We start from the raw sequence: 24,567 nt of genomic DNA on the forward strand, positions 1-24,567 counted from the left end.
CATTGACTTGATTATTTATGAATACCCTTTGTAAAGTTTATAAAATTAACCTTTATAAATTCTATTTTTGTGATTAAAATGGAAGAATGTGTGATATGCACTCAAGATATATAAGAGAATATTCTATTAGAATAAGAATCTTTGCAAAAAATTCTGATAATAATTTAGATTACAATATTTACATGTGGAACTGGTTCATTACTTACAGGTATGTTAATTAACTTGTTTTTTTCCAGAAATATTTTCAGAAATTAACATCAGCTAGGTTTCCATTGTAAAGTTATGATTTATTCCTTCCTTCAGTGATGACTCAAAAAAAACAATCCTTTTTCACAGAAGCAGTATCACATTTAGATGGCAGCATATTTGCAAATACTTTTGGCCTTTGTTCACCTAATACACAGATATATATTAAGCAATCTGGCAATAACTGCAACAGGCTAACTTATTAACGCTCCTGCTCATTCACTTTAAACCAATCATGCACCATATCCTGTAGTCCTATCATTTTAATCTTTTGGTTCCTTCCTTTCATTTACCATTAGAATTCAGGCAGGCCATAACTATTTTTCATAAAAAAGTTTCAGTTAATACTTAACTCTAAAGTATGTGGCTCCGAAAATGTTTTAAATATACACAGTTCTTACCAATTTTCTCTAAATAAGTAATATCCAAAACTTTTCCAGAGTCTCTGACCTAAAATGCTTAGATTTCTCATTAAGATTTCCCCAATGGCTCTAAACCAAATTTTCTAAACAAAACCCTCTCAGCATGGATTCTATCAGGAAAATTGGCCAAAATGATTAATTTGAAAAAACGAACTTTGGAGTATGTAGTTGTTGCATTCAGAAAACAGTATATTTACAATTATTGAAAAGATTTTAAAAAGTAATTTAAATAGATACTGAGTGCAATTAGTTTCTCAGCCTTGCTGGGAGTGTTCTCAAAATGCAGCTGTGTTCACTAAACCTTAAAAATGCTGACTGCAGCGTGGCTATAATAGATTTAAAAGATGAATTAACATATTAACCAAATACTTTCCTTGAATTGCTACACCAAGAAGTACTTGTGTTTTAATTGCACAGATCATAAAGATGGCAAGATATTTATGCTACTAATAGCATAATGTTCTTTAAAAATAATGTTTGTTCAGTATCCCTAAAATAAAACGCATAACGTTTTCTTACTGGAAACAAATCTCTATGTAGTGATACTTTCCTTCATCCATTCTTAGAAGTTGCTATTGTGCCACTTTTGCTCCTGCTGAGATGTTAATGCCAGTCCATAAACCTCCTGGCAACACGGTAATTAACACCTTCCTCCTACTGGTACCAGGTCAAAGGCATATTGATTTGGGCTTTCCACAATTGAGATGCATGTTAAAACTTTACTCAACAAACAAAACTTAAATAAAGTGTGTTTATGGGTTTGGATATTTCAATTGTGTTTCTGACATACAATGACAATGCATGACCTTGTCTAAAAAAATATTCTTATGATGATGGAAAGTAAAAATAAGTTTATAAATTGCTCTTGATAGTTACATTGTTTTAATAACAGAATAAGGTGCAATTTTGTCAAAATCTACATATAAATGGAGTTTTCTAACTGTGGGAAATTTTTTAAACTTCTTCATGATTATATGCTTTCAATACAAGAATATTAGGAGATAGCTTTCTTATTCATTGTTAAGTTTTTAAGAGTTTGCCACTGTAACTAATATAAAATAAGACATGTCTGGTTAAGCTGGCTGGGTCTAGCAGATAGAGGTCAAGGCAGGCAAGAGTTGATATACAAAGTAGACAAATGATAAGGTTTGGCTGTGTCCCCAAACAAATTTCATCTTCAATTGCAGTTCTTATAATCCCCACATATTGTGGGAGGGACCAGGTGGAGATAATTGAATCACGGGGGGCAGTTTCCCCCATCCTGTTCTCTTAATGGTGAGTTAGTTCTCACGAGATCTGATGGTTTTATAAGGGGCTTCCCCGCCACTTTGCTGGGCATTCAGTTTCTCTCCTGCCGCCCTGCGAAGAGGTGCTTACTGCCATGATTGTAAGTTTCCTGAGGCCTCCCCAGCCCCACAGAACTGTGAGTCAATTAAACCTTTTTCCTTTATAAATTACCCAGTCTCACCTATTTCTTCATAGCAGTGTAAGAACAGACTAATACAACAAGAAATACAGGTAGCACCTGAAAAGGCAGCAGAATCTAGAATCCAGGCAGGAGGAAGAGGTGGATATGGTAGATCTGGCTAGATAATAAGAGTTAAGAGGTAAATAAATCAACCAAAAGAAAAATAATTAGGCGGTGAAAAAGATTTAACCCATCTTCCAGCACTGGCCTCAAAGATACTAGTTCTGCCCTAATATTGTGTTCTGGTCAGAAGTGGGCAGTACTGCCCAAAAATGTCATGGCTAAGGCAGATCAGAGCCCTTGGGGGAAATTCTGCTTCTGGAATGGACAGATTTTCTCAAAACCCTGCACTTCCAATCATAAGAGCGTTCACTTGTAATAATTTGTTGGGATATGTGAACAGAGAGAAAGTTTGAATCTTCGTGGAATCATCTATCTTTCTAGAGGTTCCAAGAATCAAGCTTTCAGACCAGATATCTCCTAGGCTATAAGAAAATTAAACCACTTCTGCATTCACTGAATTTGAAGACCCACCTGGCATACCTTTTCAGTTTTTGTAGAGTTGCCAGGGATGAAAACAATTTAAGAAGGAGGCTATGTCAGAAGGGATGGAGGAATTATAAAATGGAAGTTTTCATAGTAATAGAGGAAACCTGCAAGACCACAGTGAAGGAGCCCGACTGTATTACAGATGGGCAGTTGGTTGAATGATGTTAAGGTAGATCTGGGAAATGGAGGTTCTGCTCAGCAATGGAAGTTAACTTTTGTGCTGTGTTTGCGTGGTATTCCAATGAGGGTCAGGTTACTTTAGTTCACCCACAGGTTGTTGCTTTAATCTACCGTGGTGGGAACAGGTGAAGGTCTGGTGTGAGAAAACTGGTAGCAGATGTAGAGCAGAGTGGGCTATACTAGGTTAAAGCAAGAGGAAGCAGTTTTTTTAATTTCTTAAGGACATAAAGAGAAACAAGTTATTTTATTGACACCTTGAAAATTAACAGAATTAGAAAATTTGAGATTTCCTCTAAATCTAGCCATTTGAAGAATATGGATACCAATAGGTCAAAACAGCATTTCCCAAACCAGAATCCAGACAAAAGGCCCAAACCAGAGCAAATGAGTACAAAATTATGGTCTAACAAAGTTATACAACCCAGAGCACAAGGGAGAGTATCTGAGGAAGAACAAATTGATAACAAAAGGCCATGTGCTTGTGTAAAATAGAAGAATCTCTAATGCCAGGTGGGGCTGTCTGGATTTGATCCTGCTTATTCTAGCTCAAGCGTTATTAACCTGGGGTCCATGGATTCAGAAGACAGGTGGGCTTCAGGCAGTCCATGAACTCCCTGCAATTATATGCAGAATGTAGTGTATTTCTACATTTTCGGAAGGTTACTCTTTGTTCAGATTCTCAAACTTAACACTCCCCAAAGTGGAATGTGGGCAGTATAGTTGGATGTGCTTGGAAGCTGTCAGAAGTACAAGCAGGAATTCAGAAGACAGGTCAGAATTAGAAACAGATTTGGGATTCATAAGCAAATAAGGAGGCAGCTGAAACATTAGTCATAAGTGAGAGTGCTCAGGGAGATTTTCAAGAGAACAAGATGGAAAACAGAAGGCAAGTTTAGTATTGAAATAAGCTGAGGAAAGTGGTAAAGGTGAAGGTTGGTCTGGTAATTTGGAGAACAGAGGGGGGCGGTTTGGAAACCAAGGAGTTTACAGGAAGAGGGGGCAATCAACAGTGTGGATTCCCACCCAGAGGTCAAGTTAAAAAGGACTGAAAATGCCTCTGCAGGATTTAGAAGTTGAGAGGTCAATGTCAAATTCTACAAGGACTATTTTGGCACAATGGTGGAAACAGAAGTCAGGTGCAGCAGGTGAAATGATGGAGATGAGCTGAGGAGATGGGGCTATTTAAAATGGACTGATATGTCAAAGAGGTTGATAAGAAAAGGAGAAAAAGAGGACCCTGGGGCAAGGGGAAGAGAGGAAGAAACAAATTTCCACAAGTCACCCAGGCCACAGACAATGAAGGGCCCCTTAGAAAGCTGTGAACTTCTATCACCTTCTTCTTATATGAATCAGTGGGATCAGGAGAAGATAGAACTCTGGCGTTGCAATACTGCATTATGGGAAAGTCTCTTCGTCATCCAAAATTGGGCTAAAGGAGTCCATTGCCCTCTCAATTGATGGGAAAACAGGCAAAGGGCACCCTGTAGGCTTCATCTATTCATTAAAACCAGGCCAAGACAGAGTCCTCTGCATTCCATGATGAGCCTTAAAAACCAAAATTATGAAACACTGCATAGAAAGGAGAACAGAGATGGTCTAAAAATAAGTATTCATGGGGAAAAAAGATTAAGTGAAACAAAAACAAGAATCTAAAGTATAATGGAAAAAACTAGCTTCCTGAATTAAGGGAAAAAACCATGACTCTGGAGATCAAAAGTCTTGCCTGTGTAGTAGAGTGGAGAGGGGGACTTAGACATATTTTGGCAAAAATTTCAAACTCGGGATAAAAAATTCTACCTTAACATAGAAAAAAAATCGTATATGTAAAATAATGGAAATCAGGCTTGAACACTACAAAAGCAAGCTTCATTGATATGTTTTTTGCTTTTGTTTTTTTGAGATGGAGTTACGCTATTATTGCCCAGGCTGGAGTGTGACGGTGTGACCTCGGCTCACTGCAACCTCTGCCTCCAGGGTTCAAGTGATTCTCCTGCCTCAGCCTCCCAAGTAGCTGGGATTACGGGCATGCACCACTATGCCTGGCTAATTTTTTTGTATTTTTAGTAGAGATGGGTTTCGTCATGTTGGCCAGGCTGGTCTCGAACTCCTGACCTCAGGTGATCCACCTGCCTCGGTCTCCAAAAGTGCCGGGATTACAGGTGTGAGCCGCCGTGCCTGGCATCACTTCTATAGATATTTAAGCAGAAATATTATGATGCAGCAATTCCAAACCCAGTTAAATTGTCATGTATGTTTGAAGGCAACAAACCTATTCACAGGTAAGGTAAGGTCTCAAAGCATATCACTATTGGATATACCTTTAAAAAAATTAACTGTGTATAAAAAAATTTTAACTGAAAAATCTACTCTGGTTAATTTGAGAAATCAATCAAATAAAATCATAAGGACAGGTAAGCTTTATTATGAGAAATTGACAGCACACACTGAAACAGATTCAATATGTATATAACTCTAAATGACAAATGTGGTTAAAATTGAATGTAATGACAAAGTGAGTCTTAAAAAAGAGAGGCTTTGGCCAGGTGTGGTGGCTCATGCCTGTAATCCCAGCACTTTGGGAGGCCGGGTGGATCACTTGAGGTCAGGGGTTCAAGACCAGCCTGTGCAACATGGTGAAACACTGTCTCTACTAAAAATACAAAAATTAGATGAGCATGATGGCACGCACCTGTAGTCCAAGCTACTTGGGAGGCTGGGGCAAGAGAATCACTTGAACCCAGGAGGTGGAGGTTGCAGTGACTCCAGAGATCACTCCACTGCACTCCAGCCTGGGCGACAGAGTGAGATTCAGTCTCAAAAAAAAAAAAAAAGCTTATTAGAGAGGGGAGTCTATAACCTCTTATTGATCTTAGAAACATCAGAAAGGGAAAGAATTGTGGAAGCAAAATTGCTAAATATCTAAAATAACTATAGTAACTTTATCTTTAAAATAACTATTTATAAAAGTTTTTAAAATCTATACAAAGAAATGAACAACACAGAAAAATAAGCAGAAAGCATAAAACATAAAACATGATGTCAGAAATAAGGGCGAATATAGTAGCTATAAAAATCTATTTCTTTGCCTTGCCTTTTGGACCTAGTGATAGTGAAGGTTTCCCAATATTGCTAATCTCTGGGGACCTCATCATCTCTTGCTTATTCCCTTAACCCTAATTATACTTGTGAAAGTAGTTCCTTCATTTGTCTCCTTTAAAACCATCAGGAGTGTCCAGAATTTTTTTTCTGCCAAGACCATGTTTGATAATACATGGTAATCTTAATATCAAATTAGGATCAAAAGCTAAAGAGCAATAAAAGTGAGATTAAAAAATCAGTAGTGGATATAAAACATAAAACAAAGTTATTTAATATAAAATTACAAGACAAAGACCCATCACGATGGCTCACGCCTGTAATCCCAGCACTTTGGGAGGCCGAGGCGGGCAGATCATGAGGTCAGGAGATCGAGACTGTCCTGGCTAACATGGTGAAACCCCGTATCTACTAAAAATACAAAAAATTAGCCGGGCGTGGTGGCGGGTGCCTGTAGTCCCAGCTACTAGGGAGGCTGAGGCAGCAGAATGGCAAGAACCTGGGAGGCAGAGCTTGCAGTGAGCCAAGATCACCACACTGCACTCCAGCCTGGGCGACAGAGCGAGACTCCGTCTCAAAAAAAAAAAAATTAGAAAACAAGAATAATATAGTGGGAAACTTCTAACATACTACTCTTCATCTGTGATAGATCATATAGCTAAAAAAAGAATAAGGATAAAACTGTACAATATAATTTATAAAATTGAACCAAAAGATAATCAAACTCCGCTTTCTACAGGAAATATATCTTTTTGTTTATTCAGAAAATATTTATTCATTCCATCCATTGTTTATCCTGATCTTCTGGAACAACACTTTGCATATAGCATGCATATGATAAATGTTTATTTAAATAGTAAGCAGAGTGTGCCTTTCCAAGATTTAATAGAACACTTGTACAAATTGATCCTATACCAGGCCTTAAAGAAAATGCAATACTAGTCCAAAGCAAAGTTTGCATTTTTAACTATAAATGAAAAATGTTAGGATGTATTATCATTATTATTACTATTATTAAGGGTCTTGCTCAGTTACCCAGGCTGGAGTGCAGTAGCATGATCACATCTCACTGCAGCCTCAAACCCCTGGGCTCAAGTGATCTTCCTTCCTCAGCTTCCCAAGTAGCTGGGACTACAGGTGCACAACACCATGCATGGCTCATTATTTAAACATTTTGTGTAGAGATGGGGGGGTCTTGCTCTGTTGCCTAGGCTGGTCTTGAACTCCTGGTGTCAAGTGATCTTCTCACCTCAACCCCCCAAAGTGCTAGGATTACAGGTGTGAGCCACCACGCCCAGCCCCAAAATGCTACAAACTAAAATGAGGAACTTTGAGCTCTGGGTCCTGACTGAGAAAGATGATCTGGGGGCTCCCTGCAGGTCCTTCCTTCAAAGCATTGGCCCAATATGCTAATGTAGTTAAGAGACTAAAATACTAGCTGCATAAGACTGAAATGGAAAAAATGATAAATTAACCTATCTATAGTAATATAAAATGATGGTGCATATTTATAGCTTTCATAATACTTATCAACACATTTCAAGGAGGGTATAATAAACAAGAGGAAGTCCAGAAGAGGTAAGAGAATGATCCCAGAATGGCCTGAGGACATGTGTGGAGAAAGACTAAACAAGATCTGAATTCTTCGGTCTGAAAAAGTGATGTTTGAAGGGAACATAATGCGATCACAGATGACATACATGAAGTAAATACAGTTAGTCATTAGATTCTAACATAAAGACTGAGGAGACACAACTTCAAACTGGAATTTAGTTATTTTAGAGCTAACATAAGGAAGTAGAATCAGAAAACATTAAGTGCCAGAAAGGATTTAAAGACCATCTGCTTGAATTCCTTTGTATTACAAATAAAGAACCAATTTCAACAAATGATGCTAGGAAAAATTTATATCTACATGAAAAAGAATGAACTGGGACCATAATTTTATACCCTAGATAAAAATAAACTCAACGTATCAAGACCTAAATGTAAGAGCTACAACTACAAAACTCCTAGAAGAAAACACAGGGCAAAAGCTTTATGATATTTGGTAATGAGTTATTGGGTACGACACCAACAGCAAACAGCATAGGCAACAAAATAGATACATTGGATTGCATCACAATTTAAAACTTTTGTGCATCAAAGCACACAATCAACAGAGTGAAAAGGCAACCCATAGAATGGGAGAAACTATTTTCAAATAATATCTGATAAGGGGTTAATATCCAGAATATATGAAGAACTTGTGTAACTCAGCATCAAGAAAACAACCCGATCAAAAAATGGGAGAAGGACTTGGATATCTCCAAAGGAAATATGCAAGTGGCCAATAAGCACACAAAAAAGATGCTTGAAGTTGCTCATCATTAGGGACATGCACATAAAAAGCACAATGAGACAGCACCTCACACCCATTAGGATGGCTACTATCAACAAACAGAAAATAACAAGTGTTGGCCAGGATGTGGAGAAATTGGAACTCTTGTGCATTGGTTATGGGAATATTAAATGGTACAGCTGCTACAGAAAAAGATATGGCAGTTTCTCAAAAAAATTAAAAATAGAAAATGGGTGTGGTGGCTCACACCTGTAATCCCAGCACTTTGGGAGGCTGAGGCAGGTGGATTGTCTGAGGTCAGGAGTTCGAGACCAGCTTGGCTAACATGGTGAAACCATGTCTCTACTGCAAATACAAAAATTAGCTAGGTGTGGTGGTGCGCACCTGTAGTCCCAGCTACTTAGGAGACTGAGGCAGGAGAATTGCTTGAAGCCAGGAGGTGGAGGTTGCAGTGAGCCGAGATCACACCATTGCACTCCAGCCTGGGTGATAGAGTGAGACTGTCTCCAAAAAAAAAAAAAAAAAACTAAAAATATAATTACCATATGATTCAGTAACTCCAATTCTAGGTACATATCCAAAAGAATTGAAATCAGGGACTCAAAGAGGTATCTGTACACCCACATTCTTAACAACATTATTCATGTTAACCAAAAGGCAGATGCAACCAACTGTCCATCCAGGGTTGAAAGGATAAACAAAATGTGGTCTTTACAGACAATGGAATATTCTTCGGCTTTAAGGGAGGAAATTGTGACACATGCTACAACATGAATGAACCTTGAGGACATCATGCTAAGTGCAATGCATTTGCAAAAGGACAAATGCTATATGATTCCACATATATGAGGGATCTAGAGTCATCAGATTCATAGGGACAAAGAATAGTGATTGCCAGGAGTTTGCATGAAGAAGGAGTAGGAATTATTGTTTAATTGGTGTACTTTTAGTTTTGCTAAATGAAACGATTTCTATGGATGGACAGCACCACAACAATGTGAATACATTTAATGCCACTGAACTCTACACTTAAAAATGATGAAGATGGTAAATTTCATATTTGTATTTCACCACAATTTTAAAAACAAGAATAGGATTGATTCCTTTTCTTCAAGCAAAACCGCTCCACTTCTTGGGTTCTCCATTCCTGTGAGTGGCATCCTTTTACTTGCAGCTGTCTAAGCCAGAAACCTGGCCTCATCCTTAGTGTAGCCTTCTTCCTTTTTCAAGTAACGTAGTCGTTCAAAAATACTCACACATGTGCTGGTGGTTCTCCTTGCAAAGTGCCTCGAGCCAATCCCGAACACCACATCTCTGTTTCAGGGCACCTTCACATCTCACCCAGGTGACTACAGCAACCCCCTTTTGGTCTTCTGTGTCTGGTGCTAAACATTTCCAATCTGTTCTCCACTCTGCAACACGAGTTCTCTTAAGTGAAAATGTGTGATGTTCCCTCCCTTCTCTGAGTAACTTCAATGGCTCTTTGTTGCCATTAAAATAAAGTCCAAAATCCTTAACTGGGCTAATAATGTCCATGAGCACTGGGCTCCTCAGTACATGCATAGCCTGAGTGTTCAGTGTTCTGTGGCATTCTGGTCATTAGCCATTCTGAAAGCTTTCGGTTCTGGAACTTACCATGTTGTCCCTCCTCTGGCTTTTATACACAGTGGTCTTTCTCAGAACCACTTCTCCGCCTCCATCCTGTCTGAACCTTCTTTGACCAGACAATTTATCTTATTTACTCTAGGTCCTAGCTTGTTAATCACTGATTTCAGGAATATTTTTCTGATCCAGATCTGTGCCGGGAGCCTTGCTGGGTGATCCTGTGTTTCCATCATTAATCACTTTGAACACTGCATTGTGATTGCCTGTTTACTTTCCTGTTCTGGGTGAGGGCTCGATAAGAAATCATGAGTAAATGAATATATACATTGTTCTGCAGAAGTTGTAGTTCACCCAAAATCACTTAAGTAGGTTGTTACAATGCCAGTAGTGGAACTAGTACTAGAACTCTAGTACCAGGAACTCTGTCCAGCATACTTTCCAGTACTATGGCACATGATGGGTAGGCATCATCAAACTACCACCTCAAAATGAGTGAGAACAGAATTAGAATGACCCAGCCACATTTGATACATATAAATACTCTCCAAAGAGACGCTGTGATATGCAAACATTTTAGGTGTAACATTGTCTATGTCTCCCCATTTTACTTCTCTTTGGGTCTCAATTAGCTAAGGACTGGGATAGCAGGAAAAGAGAACTGACCAGCTATGATAATGTCTAAGTTCCATCTGATAGAATACTGTATAAACCAACTTTTGCCAATATTAAAAAAACCTTGATTTCATAACCAGTCTCTCAAATAGGCATTTATATTGTAACTCATGAGGCCCCTCTATGCACACTACATACTGGACAGTGAAATCTTGCTTACTGCATTAAAGCTTTGCCTTGAAGAAATCCAGTGTGTGCTGAAAAGGAAGTGTTTCCCATAGTATACACATAGATATATAGATGTGAGTATATATGTTTAGCTATAAATCACTTAAAATAGTCAATGCTGTCGTCATTTATAAAAGTAGTGGTGCAGAAGGGGAAAAATAAAATCACATCTTTTATTAGATAAAAGACTCCAAATACACATAAATTAAAACTATAATTTCATCTTCTGTACTTGTGATGTAATTAATCTCTCATATTTTACAGATTTATGTCAACTTGTCACTGAAATGCAAATTGTATTATGTATATAGTATGAGCATATTGTTTTTCACAGCTATGTAACATGGTGCTACTAGACTCCAGCTGAAACTTGGAAATTACTTTATAGATATCATTGTGAATGGGGATTTCTTCAATGCTTTCAGGTTCACAAACAATACATACATTCTGTGTAATTCCAAATTCAAGCAAAATAAAGGCTTAAAACTTAATATAGAAATGAATTGTTTTTTGAAAAATAGGATAATGAAATCATATTGAGTTCTTCATATCCCTGACAAATCTCTAACTCATTGGAAGTGAAATGAGTTTGGACTTAAGTAGTAAATATAGCACTATTCTCAAATGGTTTTTTAAAAGCAGACAAATACTCTAGGGTTTGTTAGTACTAATCAAAATTGAGACAAGAGGAATTATATATGCTTTGTTTATATAAAATAAGATATGGCAGGGTGCGGTGGCTCATGCCTGTAACTCAAAGTAGGCAGATTGCTTGAACCCAGGAGTTCTAGACTAGCCTGGGCAACATAGTGAAACCATGTCTCTACAAAAAATACAATTAGCCAGGCATGGTGGTGCACGCCTGTAGTTCCAGCTACTAGGAAGGCTGAGGTGGCAGAATCACTTGCAACCTGGGGAGCTTGAGGCTGCAGTGAGCTGTGATCATGCCATTGCTCTCCAGCCTGAGCAATAGAGCGAGACCCTGTGTCAAAATAAATAAAATAAAATAAAATAAAATGAGACATACGATCATAAGCTGCTTTAGTAATGGCTTTTGCCGCATTCTTCTGAATATCAGGAATTGTAGAGTTTTCTGCAAATGACAGGAGCTTTTTAAGACCCCCTGTCTGCTGAATCTGCACCATAGTATCCATGTCTTCAAGGCAATTGGCTATCACTGCAAGTGCTTCTATATGAAGGTCATTCAATTCCTAATAATAAAAGCAAATACAACTTTAGAAAGTTGTACTAAAAGAAAGGTACATTTCCCAAATTTGACTACAAGAGGAAATAAAGTCAGTCAGAACACAATGTAATGAATTTTGTTGTGACAGAGGCCCCAGGGAACAGGAGTTCTGCTTATCAAAGTAACATCACTCTTCTTGGCCGTGTGCCCTGTCTCTTCTCCTTTCCCTTACTCCAAAATGTGTTATGGATAAAAAGTAATGCTAGGGAGGAAACTTCCAGAAATCGTAGTCAATGAAGTTGCTCATCCAGTCTTCCACAAAAAACTATTTTGAAATCCGGAGAGAATATTTTTTTAAAAGCAAGACAGAAGCTGATGAAAATATATACTTTAAAATAATTTGTGACTGTAAGAGAAGTATTGCGAGTGTGTGGCCGTCTTGCCTGAGGAAATCTACTGAATCCCCACAGCTATAGAAAACTGCAGTTTTACCTAAATAGCTAGAAATGTAAAGGGGAAATCCCAAAAGTGAGAAATGTTCGAAAGGATAATCCACCATCATGAAGGGAAGGAACTCACTTTCACAGCAAATACATTGTGGCCAATGTTCATGGAATTCACTGGTTTGACCATGTTGCCCACCATCCTGAAGCAGCTGGCTTGATAGACTGGCCTTTTGAAGACTCAGTTACAGCACCAGCTAGTTGGCAATACCTTTCAGGGCTTGGGCAGGGTTCTCCAGAATGCTGTATATGCTCTGAATCAGTGTCTACCATATGGTGCCATTTCTCCCATAGCCAGGATTTGTGGGCCCAGGAAGGGTAAACATTACCTAAGAATTTTGCATCTTCTTCTGGGGTAAGCATTGGGAAATATTTGGTTGTATATAGGATAGTTGTATTATGTTAGGTAAAAGTATGATCTCATCATTGTCTTTATTTGAAGATTATGATTTAAGATGCATATGGGTACCAAACTGACAAGGAGAAAACTTGCGATGAATTTTTATCTGGGCCACAGTACCCAAATATTTGGCCAAATATTATGTTTGTGAAAGTACTTTTTATATGAAATTAATGTTTAAAACAGACGTTGAGTAAAGCAGATTACCCTCCATGATGTGGGTGGACCTCATCTAGTCAGTTGAAGGCCTTAATAGGAAAAGACTGATCTACCTGGCCACAGAGGGAATCCTGCCCGTAGAGCACCCCTGGACTCAAATTACAGCACTTCTCTGGGTCTTCAGCCTACTGGTCTAACCTGTGGATTTTGGACTTGCCAAGCCTCCAAAATCACATGAGCTGATTCCTTAAAGCAACTACCCACCCACCCCCTCAACACACACCCACTGATATGGTTTGGTTCTGTGTCCTCACCCAAATAGCATCGCAAATTGTGATCTCCAGGCAAATTAAATAACATAATCCCCATGTGTCAAGGGAGGGACCTGATGGGAGGTGATTGGATCATGGGGGCAGCTCCCCCATGCTGTTCTCGTGACAGTGAGTTCTCGTGAGATCTGATGGTTTTATAAGTCTTTGACAGTTCCTCCTTCACATGCTCATCTGCTGCCATGTAAGATGAGTTCCCCTCCTGCTATGATTATAAGTTTCCTGAGGCCGCCTTAGCCACTAGGATCTGTGAGTCAATTAAACCTCTTTTCTTTATAAATAACCCAGTCTCAGGTGGTTCTTTATAGCAGCGTAAAAACGGACTAATACAGCCATATACACAGGCACACGTACAATATACATGCATCATGTTCTGTTTTTCTAGAGAACTCTATGGTATAACCCAAAATCTGAGTATAAACTATTCCCAGACCTCTGACTGACCACTAAACTATACACGCATGGAGGAGATCCCAGGGACCCTGGTGAAAATAAACAGGCAAGGACTAAAAAGCATTATATCTTATCCTTGAAGAGGGAGCTGTGCTAGGTGAGATTATTAATTCACTGCTTTTAAATACGGTGCATTCCTCAATCCATGTGCAGCTCGTCTGGCGGAGTGCTGAAACCTTACTGGTCTGAGGTGTTAGAGGTCAGAGCCTGAGACTGATAGAGGTGCCACAGGTGACCGCCAAACTGTAGAAGCTCTGGGGAAACCTCCATGGAATCAGGCTAAAAACAGCAGCAACCAGAAACTATAAGAACTGAGCAGAGATACCAGCTGCACCACTAGTGAGACAAAGTGTGTAGTTCACCACCTACTAGAGCAAAATTGCCACAATCCTCAGACGGGCACAACAGAATCTGGAATCACTGGAAAGTATTATCTACAATGCTCATTCTTAACCATGCAAAAAGGAAACAGGAAAGTGACTCAAAGTCAGAGAAAAAGGCAGTCAATAGAAATCTACTCTGATAGGGCCAGATGTTGGTGGATTAAGTAATTAAAGACTTTAAAGCAGCTATGATAAATATGTTCACAGAGGAAAGCTCAATAGAGAAATGACACTTCAAACATGGAAATTTAAGACTTGAAAAGTACAAAAACTAGAAAGAAAAAATCACCAGATGGACTAAACAGCAGATAAGAGATGCCAAAAGAATCAGATAAATTGAATAGAGATCAAAAGACGTTATTTAATCCAGAAAATTGAAGAAAAATGAGCAGAGCTTTAGAGTCTTGTAAAATATCAAGCGAGACAACTTATGTGTAATTGGGCTCCAGAGGGAAAGAAGGAATAGGAAAAATATTTGCATAAATAATGACTGAAAAATTCCATGATTGGCAGAAAACACTAATTTACAGATCTAAGAAGGTCAAGCACCCCAAGCAGGATATACAATTATATCACTTCTATGCAGAAGAGAAATGCAGAAAGCCAAAGATAAAGAGCAAAGTGTTAAAAGCAGCCAAAGAAAAGTGACACATCATGTACAGGAAGATAGTTAAGCTTAATGGTTGAATTTTCATTGGAAATATTGGCATTCAGAAGAAATTTTAAAACGCTAAAAAGAAAAAACTAGCAGCCAAGAATTTTGAATCAAGCAAAAGTATCTTTTCAAAATTAAAGGCAAAAGGAAGCTACTTCCAGATAAATTTAAAAGACAGAATTTATGCCATTATATTCACACTATAAGAAATGCTAAATAAGGTTCTCCAGAAGGAAATGACCCTGATGACAATGTGGATCTACAGGAAAAAATGAAAAGCATCAGAAATCATAAATATGTGAGTAAATATAAAATATTCAATATTGATGGACAGATGAATATATGCATAAGTACTAGACAAACACATATGAATGTATAATCCTTAATATCTTGAGGACACATGATATGGGACTCTTCAAAACAATTATTACATTGTGTGGTTGGGTTTATAATGGACATAGATATAAAATATGTAACAATATTAACAACAGGAAAAGTAAGTAGAGATATTGTTAAAAGGTTCTAGTATTTTACTTGAAGTAGTTCAATATTAAGTCTAGACTATTATAAGTTAAAGTTAAGTTGCATATTGTAATCACCACAGCAACCACTAAAAACAGAACAAAGAAATATAGCAAAAAAGCCAAGAGAAGAATTACAACGTTAACACTAAAAAAATTAACACTACAGGGGCTGGGTGCAGTGGCTCATGCCTGTAGTCCCAGCACTTTGGGAAGCCAAGGCAGGAGGATCACCTGAGGTTAGGAGTTTGAGACCAGCCTGGCCAACATGGTGAAACCCCCCTTTCTACCCAAAATACAAAAATTAGCTGGGTGTGGTGGCACATGCCTGTAATCCCAGCTACTTGGGAGGCTGAGTAGGAAAATCACTTGAACCCAGGAGGTGGAAGTTGCAGTGAGCCAAGATCGTGCCACTGCACTGCAGCCTAGGTGACAGAGCAAGACTCCATCTCAAAAAATAATTAACACTACAAAAGGCAGGAAGAGATGAACTGTGGAATAAAGCAACAGATCAGACAAATAAACAAATGGCAAGCTTAAATATAACCAAATCAATCATTATATGATACTTGAAAACTAAGCAAAAGGTAATTAAGTAGAAACTGACATATTAATATGTGTTCACTCCATATACGTATATTATCTCTTTAGTTCCTTTTAAAAAGTGTTTTATATTTTTTAGTGTATGGATTTTGCAAAAATTTTGATAAATTTATCTCCAAGTAGTTCATATTTTAGGAATGTATTTTAAGTCCAATTGTACTTTTCTTTTGCTGTTTTGTTCATTGCTCACATATAGAAATATACATTTTTATGTATTGAACTTTCATCCTGTGACCTTGATAGATCTATTTATTAGTTCTAGTAAGTTTCCGTAGTCTTCTTAGGATCTTCTGTATATGTGGTCATGCAATCTGAACAAATATAGATGCAATCTGTGAATAAATACAGTTTTACTTCTTCCTTTCCAGTTTGTTAGTCTTTTTGTTTGTTTGTTTGTTTGTTTGTTTTTGTGAGATGGAGTCTTGCTCTATTGCCAGGCTGGAGTGCAGTGGTGCGATCTCGGCTCATTGCAACCTTCAACTCCCTGGTACAAACGATTCTTTTGCCTCAACCTCTCGAGTAACTGGGATTACAGGCACTTGCCACCATGCCCAGCTAATTTTTGTGTTTTTAGTAGAGATGGGGTTTCACCATGTTGGCCAAGATGGTCTCGATCTCCTGACCTCATGATCCGCCCACCTCAGCCTCCCAAAGTGCTGGGATTATAGTGTGAGCCACTGTGCCTGGCCCCAGTTTGTTAGTCTTTTGTGTTATTTATTTGGCCTTATTGCCCTGGTTCCAACCTCCAGGACAATGCTGAATAAAAATGATGGGAGCAGACACCTGTGCCTTGTACCTACTCTTAGGTGAGGATGGGGACAAGCATTTTATTTTCACTCTCTATATTTTGTATTCTTTGAATTTTTCCCATTAGAATATATACATATCAGTTCTTAAAAAATCCTTCTCACATATTTCCTAGCTCTAACCATAGGCAAGTTATTCAACCTCTTTGAGAGGCATTTTTCTTATTTGTATAATAGGATTAATGCTATAATAGGCATATATGATTATATACGTAATGATACAATTATCAATACTTTCATTTCATAGATAAAAATATCATCACATTCCTCAAAGAATTACAAATTTAATAAAATCACAATGCCTGCCACCTAGTAGGTGCTTCCATCCCCTTTCCTAATTAAAAAAAGACAGGTAAAATATCAGATAGGTGAGAATACTGTGACATATCAGATAAATCCTGTGGTTAGTCACTTTCTACCTGTGTGACATAAGGCAAATTAAGTAACATTTCTGGTTTTAGTTCCTCTTTTAAATAGGATAAAATGTTTGCTATACAGTGTTACTAGGATTTTGCATCACAAATGTAATTACAGGGGATCACATATGGGATCCACGAATCAAAGGCAGGTAGGTCCACATAACTGGGAACATGCTTGTGCCATCTCTGCTCTTTTATATTGTACTTCATTTTCCCCGTGCTGTATAATCAAACTGAGTTCTGGTTTTTTAGAAAAAATTTAACAATTGGATAGTTTGAAACATAATACAAAGTTATTACTCCATTGTACTCCTTCAATATGTTCCTATCTCTGGAATCTCTAAGAGGTACTTCAAGTAGATTTCTGTTATTAGAATTAATTTAATTTACTAAATATTGAAGTAGGGATACTGGATCTGAAATCTGTTTATTACTGTTTCACTAAGGAGTTAGTGGCTAATGACACCGGACACATTCAGAAGCGATCTGAACCACTCAAGTCAATTAAATGGTTTTCAATAAACTGCTAGATGAGTTTTTGTAACCAAGAGATCCTAGAAGGCACAGATATTCTTAAAGTTTGATTCTTAAGGAGCTTATTAGCAACTATGGACATTTAGCTCCAATATTATTAAAATGTATATAGAAGGTAAATTATGCTTCTGCTTTATCCCAGAGAAAACCATAATGAAGGTTAAAAGACTCACCCTAGGGGTTTTAGGAAATCAAGAGGAAGATCATAGACAAGAATTTAAAAATCTTAAGTCTGATAAACCAGAAGACTTTTAAAATTAGTTTATAATGGCCCCTACAATTAGCCTGATTTAAACAGGCCAATAAACTTAATGTAGCAATAAGCAAATTAATCCATTACACTTAATACACATTAAATATAATAAAAGTTCATTTTAAACATTCGGGAGGGATACATTTCCTCGTAGAAAGTCAAATGAATGAAACTAAATACCTTAGTTTCTAGGATCTTAATAAGATGGTCCAATCCTTGACTGTCTCTTAGCATTGTTCGAGACTCCTTATCATTTGTAATAACACCTAAGGTTTTGAGAGCCAACAACTGAATCACTGGATATTCTGACTTCAAGAGATCTAAGATAGGAGGTATTGCATTTAGTTCTTGAAGTGTAGTTCGACACTGAAAATCCTGCCACAAAATACAGATAATCAAAACAATATTTTTTTAAGCAAAATACATTCTCAAGAATGGAGAAATTCTGTTTTCTAACACAAGAACATAAGTTATAATTTTCCCATCTTTTACTCCAGATTCCCTTCCAAAATAACTCACAAAAATAAGAAATCTTTCAATTGACAACACCAAAATTTATTTTAACTGTAATATGTAGACATTGTCTACAACAAAATATACATGGTCTATGTCTTTTGTAGTATCTATTGTTTATTATACAGCAAATTCTGATTACTCTAAACAGCATTATAATAAAATCTATGCATAATGAAATTCTTTTCACACTTGGATACACTGCTTCAAATAGTAATTAATACAATGATATGGCATTGATTCCTTATTATCTCATTCAAATGGATTGTTTATGAAATACCTATTAGCATGCAGTACTGTTGACAGGCCCTCTGCATGCAAATTTAAAGCAGGTTTATTCAGATACATGACCTTTATTTAAGACATTTACACAATCAAGAGGTCATTGTAATCCAGACAATTGTTGTGCTTATATGTCTGTGATTCTGTGTGAGTGAAGAAGTGGGTGGTTGGGGGAGCTTAAGAAAACAAGCCAAGAAGCCATGAAACGCTCCCAAACTCTTTTAAGACAAGACACCTTTAATCAAAACATGGTAAATATAAAATAGTATATTTTATATTTATACTTTTTTTATATTTTACTATTTTACTATATATATTTATAAGGCAGAAAATGTTCCAATTGTAGCTTAGCTTTCCCCTGTCCATCCTTCAGTTGATCACTAATATTCAGCTTCCTTTAGACACAACTGTAGGTTGCTTTTTGTCATGGATTGAATTGTATCCCCCCAAAATAAATGTTGAAGTCCTAACCCCAGTACCTCATAATGTGATCTTATTGAAAACAGGGTCATTGCAGATGTAATTGGTTAAGATGAGGTTGTCCTGGAGTAAGGTGGGCCTTTAGTGGTGTCCTTGTACAATTAGTGTCCTTAGGGGAGAGAGATGACAGAGGGAGAGCTTGCTGGAATGCAACCACAAGCCAAGGGATGCTACCAATGGATGGCCACTACATGCAGATGGGAAGAGGAGAGGAAGGATCTTATGTAGTCTCAGTGGGGATGTGGTCCTACTGACACCTTGATTTTGAACTTCTGGCCTCCAGAACTGTGACTCTCTGTAGTTTTAAGCCACCTAGTTTGTAGTACTTTGTTACAGCAGCCCGAGGAAACTAATACACATTTTTAAGCCAGTACTGCTGTTAAGAACTGTGGGGGTAATTATTTTGATTTCTTCTTGATTAAAACAATAGGGAAATATTGCTGTAAGGAGTCTTTGGATTTAAAACACAAATATGCTTACAGGAATATTTAATCAAATGAGGTAAAGCCAAAGTAACGGGAGAAGGGAAAAGAGGGACTGAGCTTCCTCTTTAGGATGTCTTTTTTAGGGAGGGAGGGGGAGTGGCAACTGCATGCTGGGCCAGGAATTTTGCTTTTGCTGCCTTTTGACAGGAGCCTGTTTGTCTCTCTCTGCCTGGATACGTTGCCTCTCCATTAATCCTCTTCTTCACTCTCGTTTTGGTATCTCCTCATTTCTTACTCTATTGATGGCCATTTAAAATTTGGGTCTTTCCAATTTCAGGTGATCTAAAGTTCATCAAATGTGCATGATAATTGTTAAGGAATCTAAGCAGCAGAGAAAGCTGTTCAAAGCAGCAGGAAGCTGACCTGCTGTGGGCGTGAGGGTGTGTGCGTGTGTGTGTGTGTGTGTGTGTGTGTGTGTGTGTGTGTGTGTGTGTATGTATGTGTGTTCCCAGGGTGGGGGTTCAAAGGACAGGACTGTAGGGGAGGGGAAGGTTGGCAGTTTCTTTCCATGACAAAGGAAAACAGCAGAGTGAGGTGGTGTCTTGCTATTGTGGACAATGAATTCTGTTCTGCATACTCAGATCATTAGATTTTTAGCAACAAATAAGCCTAAACCAAAATCTCAGTACATTGAATAGGGTATATATTACATCCGATGTGCTTAGACCACCAGGGTTCAATCAATAGTAACTGCCCAGGTTCCGCATATTAGATTTCTTGTTTCAAAAGAAGTACATTTTATTTGCATGCCATTCTATTCTTTAAAAATAGAAATACATTTCCAAAATACTTTTTCATAGAAAACAATGACTTATGTGAAAATTGAAAGATATCTACATTAAGCTTCCATTATTTTTTCTCTGAATGATAAATACCAGTAAAAGAAGATCCGATGATGCAAAACTGGTGAGTTTTAAAAGCTTTTTTTCTATTTTAATGGGAAAATAAATTCTAAAATCAGCTTTTGTCAGAACACTTTTTAGAAATTAATCTTACCTGCACCAAGTTGTAAATGCATTCCATAGAATTCTTCTTTACATCCGGGTCTGGGCTACTCAGTAGTCTGATGAGTGGCTCTAATCCCCCATGTTCAAATATTTGCACTTTACTGGTGTACTCTGCAGACATGTTTGCTAGACAAAGACTAGCAAACTCATGGATAACTACTTCTTCTGTGTATCAAAAATAAATAACACAAGTATGCCAACTGCTTATTATTCAGTCACTACTTTAAAATATGCTTTGGAAACCAAAGCTCCACAAATTGTATCTTGCTTATAGCTCACCTTTTTTATAAACTCAAAATTGAGTTCTGGCTTGAGAGATTTTAATAACACTTCACAATAGTTCATGAATGATTTTCAATATATAGTTTAATCAACTGTAAAAAACCAGTTCCATTTTTTAAATCAGATATAGAATGCAAAGTTACCTTCTGGAGCGAGCTGGGCAATGACAGAATTCATGACATCTAACTCCCTTAACAATTTTTTAACACCATCTACAAAGGAAGAAACAGAATATTGATGTTTATTGATAATAATAATAGGCCGGGTGAGGTGGTTCATGACTGTAATCCCAGCATTTTGGAAGGCTGAGGCAGGTGAATCACTTGAGGTCAGGAGTTCAAGACCAGCCTGGCCAACATGGTGAAACCCCTACCTTATTAAAAATACAAAAATTAGCCAGGTATGGTGGTTTGTACCTGTAATCCCAGCTACTTGGGAGGCTGAGGCAGGAGAATCACTTGAACCTGGGAGGCAAAGGTTGCAGTGAGCTGAGATCATGCCACTGAAATCTAGCCTGGGCAATGGAGTGAGACCCTGTCTCAAAATAATAATGATAATGGCAGTATCTACTGAACACTCCCTTATGAGACAGGTAACATTATTATCTCATTTTACAGAGGAGGAAATTGAGGCTCAAAACCACATAGCAAGTGGTGGGGCAGGTTTCTTGCCTAGGTGGGGCCAACCCAGCACATTCTCTAGCCTGCTAAATTCCTGGATCCTGAGCTGTACTTCCTTCTAAGACACTAGAAACAATAACCATAAAAGTGCAAAATGTGCCTAGAACACATATCAGAAGAGTTGAGTTACTGTGTCCTACACTTATTTATTATGTAATAGTAATCTTTGTGTGTGTGTGTTTTGCTGGGAGGGTATTTTTAAATTCTGATTTTAATAAATCTTGTACAGAATGCAAATAAGAATTATCCAGCCTATTTCAATTAATACATTTTGATTGCTTACGTTCAATTTGATTGTTAGAAATGCCAAAATGCTTAAAATAAGTATATTGACTGTTGTAAAGTACATTTTATACTATTTTTGTCAGCCTAATTAAAGCTAGACAGGTATGCCTGTGTACAGGGCTCTAACCTCAGTGCCACTACTAACCACCTGCATGACTTTGGGCAAATAAACGAATGCTTTGAGGTATCTATCCTACTTTTAAAATAAAGAGTTGCATAAGAGGTATTACAAAGGTTTGTGTGTTTGTTTTGAGACAGGGTTTCACTCTGTCACCCAGGCTGGGGTGCAGTGGTGTGATCATGGCTCACTGCAGCCTCAATCTCCTGGACTCAAGCAATCCTCCCACCTCAGCCTCCCAAAGTGCTGGGATTACAGGAGTGAGCCACCATGCCTGGCCACAAAATATTTTTGTTTCTCAAATTCCATGGTTTGTAAATAGCATAAAACATAAGAAATTTTAAAAACTTCCCTTTTTTGGTTATAATTTTCCTTTTTTGTTTTGGTTAAACATTCAATATGATACTAACATAGAATTGCTACACAGATAATCCCTGTGATAAACTTAGGAAGGCCCATAATTCAATTGAGTACTGCCTTATTTAACTTCTCTATGCCTCTGTTACCTCAGATGTAAAGGAAATAATAATAGTACCTACCTCACAGGGCTGCTAGATAGGATGAAATGGTTTAATATATCAGTAGCACTTAGCACAGTGCCTGGCCCCTTGTCAGTGCATGTAAGTGTTAACTAGTATTATTATCATAGTCTAAGTTGGTGGGACATGCACTCCGCATGACTGCCCTCATCCTGTTGCTATCTCCGGAAACACTCCCAGGCCCCTGCCTTAGAGCACAACTACCATCAGAGCTCCCAAAGTCACTGCCTTCCACTGACTCCTCGCAGAGGGCCCCATCTGCTTCCAGCACCGCAGCTGCCCGCAAAAGCAGTCTCTGTAGCTGAGGCTGTAATGGCACAGACGCCACACAAAACCGCCCTTCCACGTCTCTCCCCAACTTCCACTCATAACTGTCCCCGAACACACTCATACCACAAATCCCTGCTGGACATGGAATAAGGAGGCCTCACTGTCATCACATGGGGTCCAGGGAAAATGGTGAGTGGCGGGTAGGCAGGAAAACCAGGAAAGAATTCGTGCTTGTGTTTTGCTGAGATTATCATAAGATGGGAAAGTATAATGATTTTAGCCATGTACCATGATAGGCATGTGTTTAGTCATAGCTACCTAAGTTTAATGTTAGAATTCAGTCTCCACTAAGAGTGTCATTTAAAATTTATTATGAGTTACAGGGTTTTTGGTGGCTGACTCAAAAACTACCATTAGAAAATGACAAGGAAAACATATCCTGTTCATAAGTCAGAGACTGCCTTTATTGGCATGGTGGTCAAACTGATATTCTAATGGACCTAATAGTGTCTTTTAACTAATATTATTATACCGTCATATTATATGATACTAATATGTTATTTAATATATAATGTATAATTACATATTAATATATTATACTAATGATACATAATATAATTGATATTGTATTCTTGATATTAATCACATATTAATGTTAATCATATATACATGATTAATATTACATAGTATATATTATATATTAATAGAATAATAATATGACATATATGATTCCAAGCAAGTAATAGGTCTAAGAAGTAAATGCACTTTTTAAAATTTATTCTTTTGAGACAGTCTCACTCTGTCGCCCAGGCTGGAGTACAGTGGCACGATCTCAGCTCACTGCAACCTCCACCTCCTGAGTTCAAGTGATTCTCCTGCCTCAGCCTCCCGAGTAGCTGGGATTACAGGCACCCGCCACTATGCCTGGCTAATTTTTGTATTTTTAGTAGAGACAGGGTTTCACCATGTTGGTCAGGCTGGTCTCGAACTCCTGACCTCAAGTGATCTGCCTACCTTGGTAAATGCACATTTAAATTTATCTTTTGTAAAATATAGTTTGCAGTTTCAAAAAATCAGTTTATTAAAACTCTTTAGGCTTTGTTCACTAAGAAATAGATATGAAATGTAACATACATGTAGGCAGGCAAATTACATTACACTAAAGAAAAAAACTTTAAGAGAAAATGATTGCTATCTCAGCTTGTAGGACTACATCGCCAACTCTGAGAGGAGTTTTTGCATGGATGTGCTTGCACATATTTTCCCTATTTTAAAATTATCCCTTAAAATATGAAATCACACATTTGCTGCATTATACTGATAAAACGTTTTTGTGAACATTAAAGTCAGTTTAAATAAAATTGAAACAAATTCCTTAATGTTAAATTTAAAAGAATGATAATGCATTACATGGGATTATTTGATTATTTTTTAAAGTTGATACTTACTATTAGAAGCCAGGATTCCAAATATCATAGTAGCATTTCTTCTTACAATTTTATCTTCGTGGGTGAGTAGCTTAGTTAAAGGTTCCACAGCTCCAAGTTCAAGGAGGGTTGTTTTATTTTCCTCACCTGACATCACACGTAAAACAAAACCATACATGGATATTATCGATCTCATCAGCATTCTGCCTTGTGCCATTCCAATTTCTTTTCTTTTTTTTTTTTTTTTT

At 37.6% G+C, this 24,567-nt stretch overlaps 1 protein-coding gene across 7 annotated transcripts in view; it reads right to left on the reverse strand.

Annotated features, from left to right (window-relative positions):
• Window positions 1–24,567, reverse strand: part of ARMC3 (armadillo repeat containing 3) — a 121,378-nt gene that overhangs the window by 59,803 nt on the left and 37,008 nt on the right. For all 7 annotated transcript variants that reach the window (XM_017867445.1, XM_017867444.1, XM_017867443.1 and 4 more), the window contains 5 exons: window positions 24,341–24,466; window positions 21,144–21,212; window positions 20,708–20,883; window positions 18,132–18,326; window positions 11,775–11,958 (listed from right to left, as the gene is read on the reverse strand). In XM_017867445.1, the coding sequence (XP_017722934.1) occupies window positions 11,775–11,958; window positions 18,132–18,326; window positions 20,708–20,883; window positions 21,144–21,212; window positions 24,341–24,466 (750 nt within the window). The remainder of the gene's footprint in view (window positions 1–11,774; window positions 11,959–18,131; window positions 18,327–20,707; window positions 20,884–21,143; window positions 21,213–24,340; window positions 24,467–24,567) is intronic.

The sequence above is a fragment of the Rhinopithecus bieti genome, unplaced genomic scaffold, assembly GCF_001698545.2.
Source record: "Rhinopithecus bieti isolate Rb0 unplaced genomic scaffold, ASM169854v2 scaffold_3041, whole genome shotgun sequence".
Classification (NCBI taxonomy): Eukaryota; Metazoa; Chordata; class Mammalia; order Primates; family Cercopithecidae; genus Rhinopithecus; species Rhinopithecus bieti.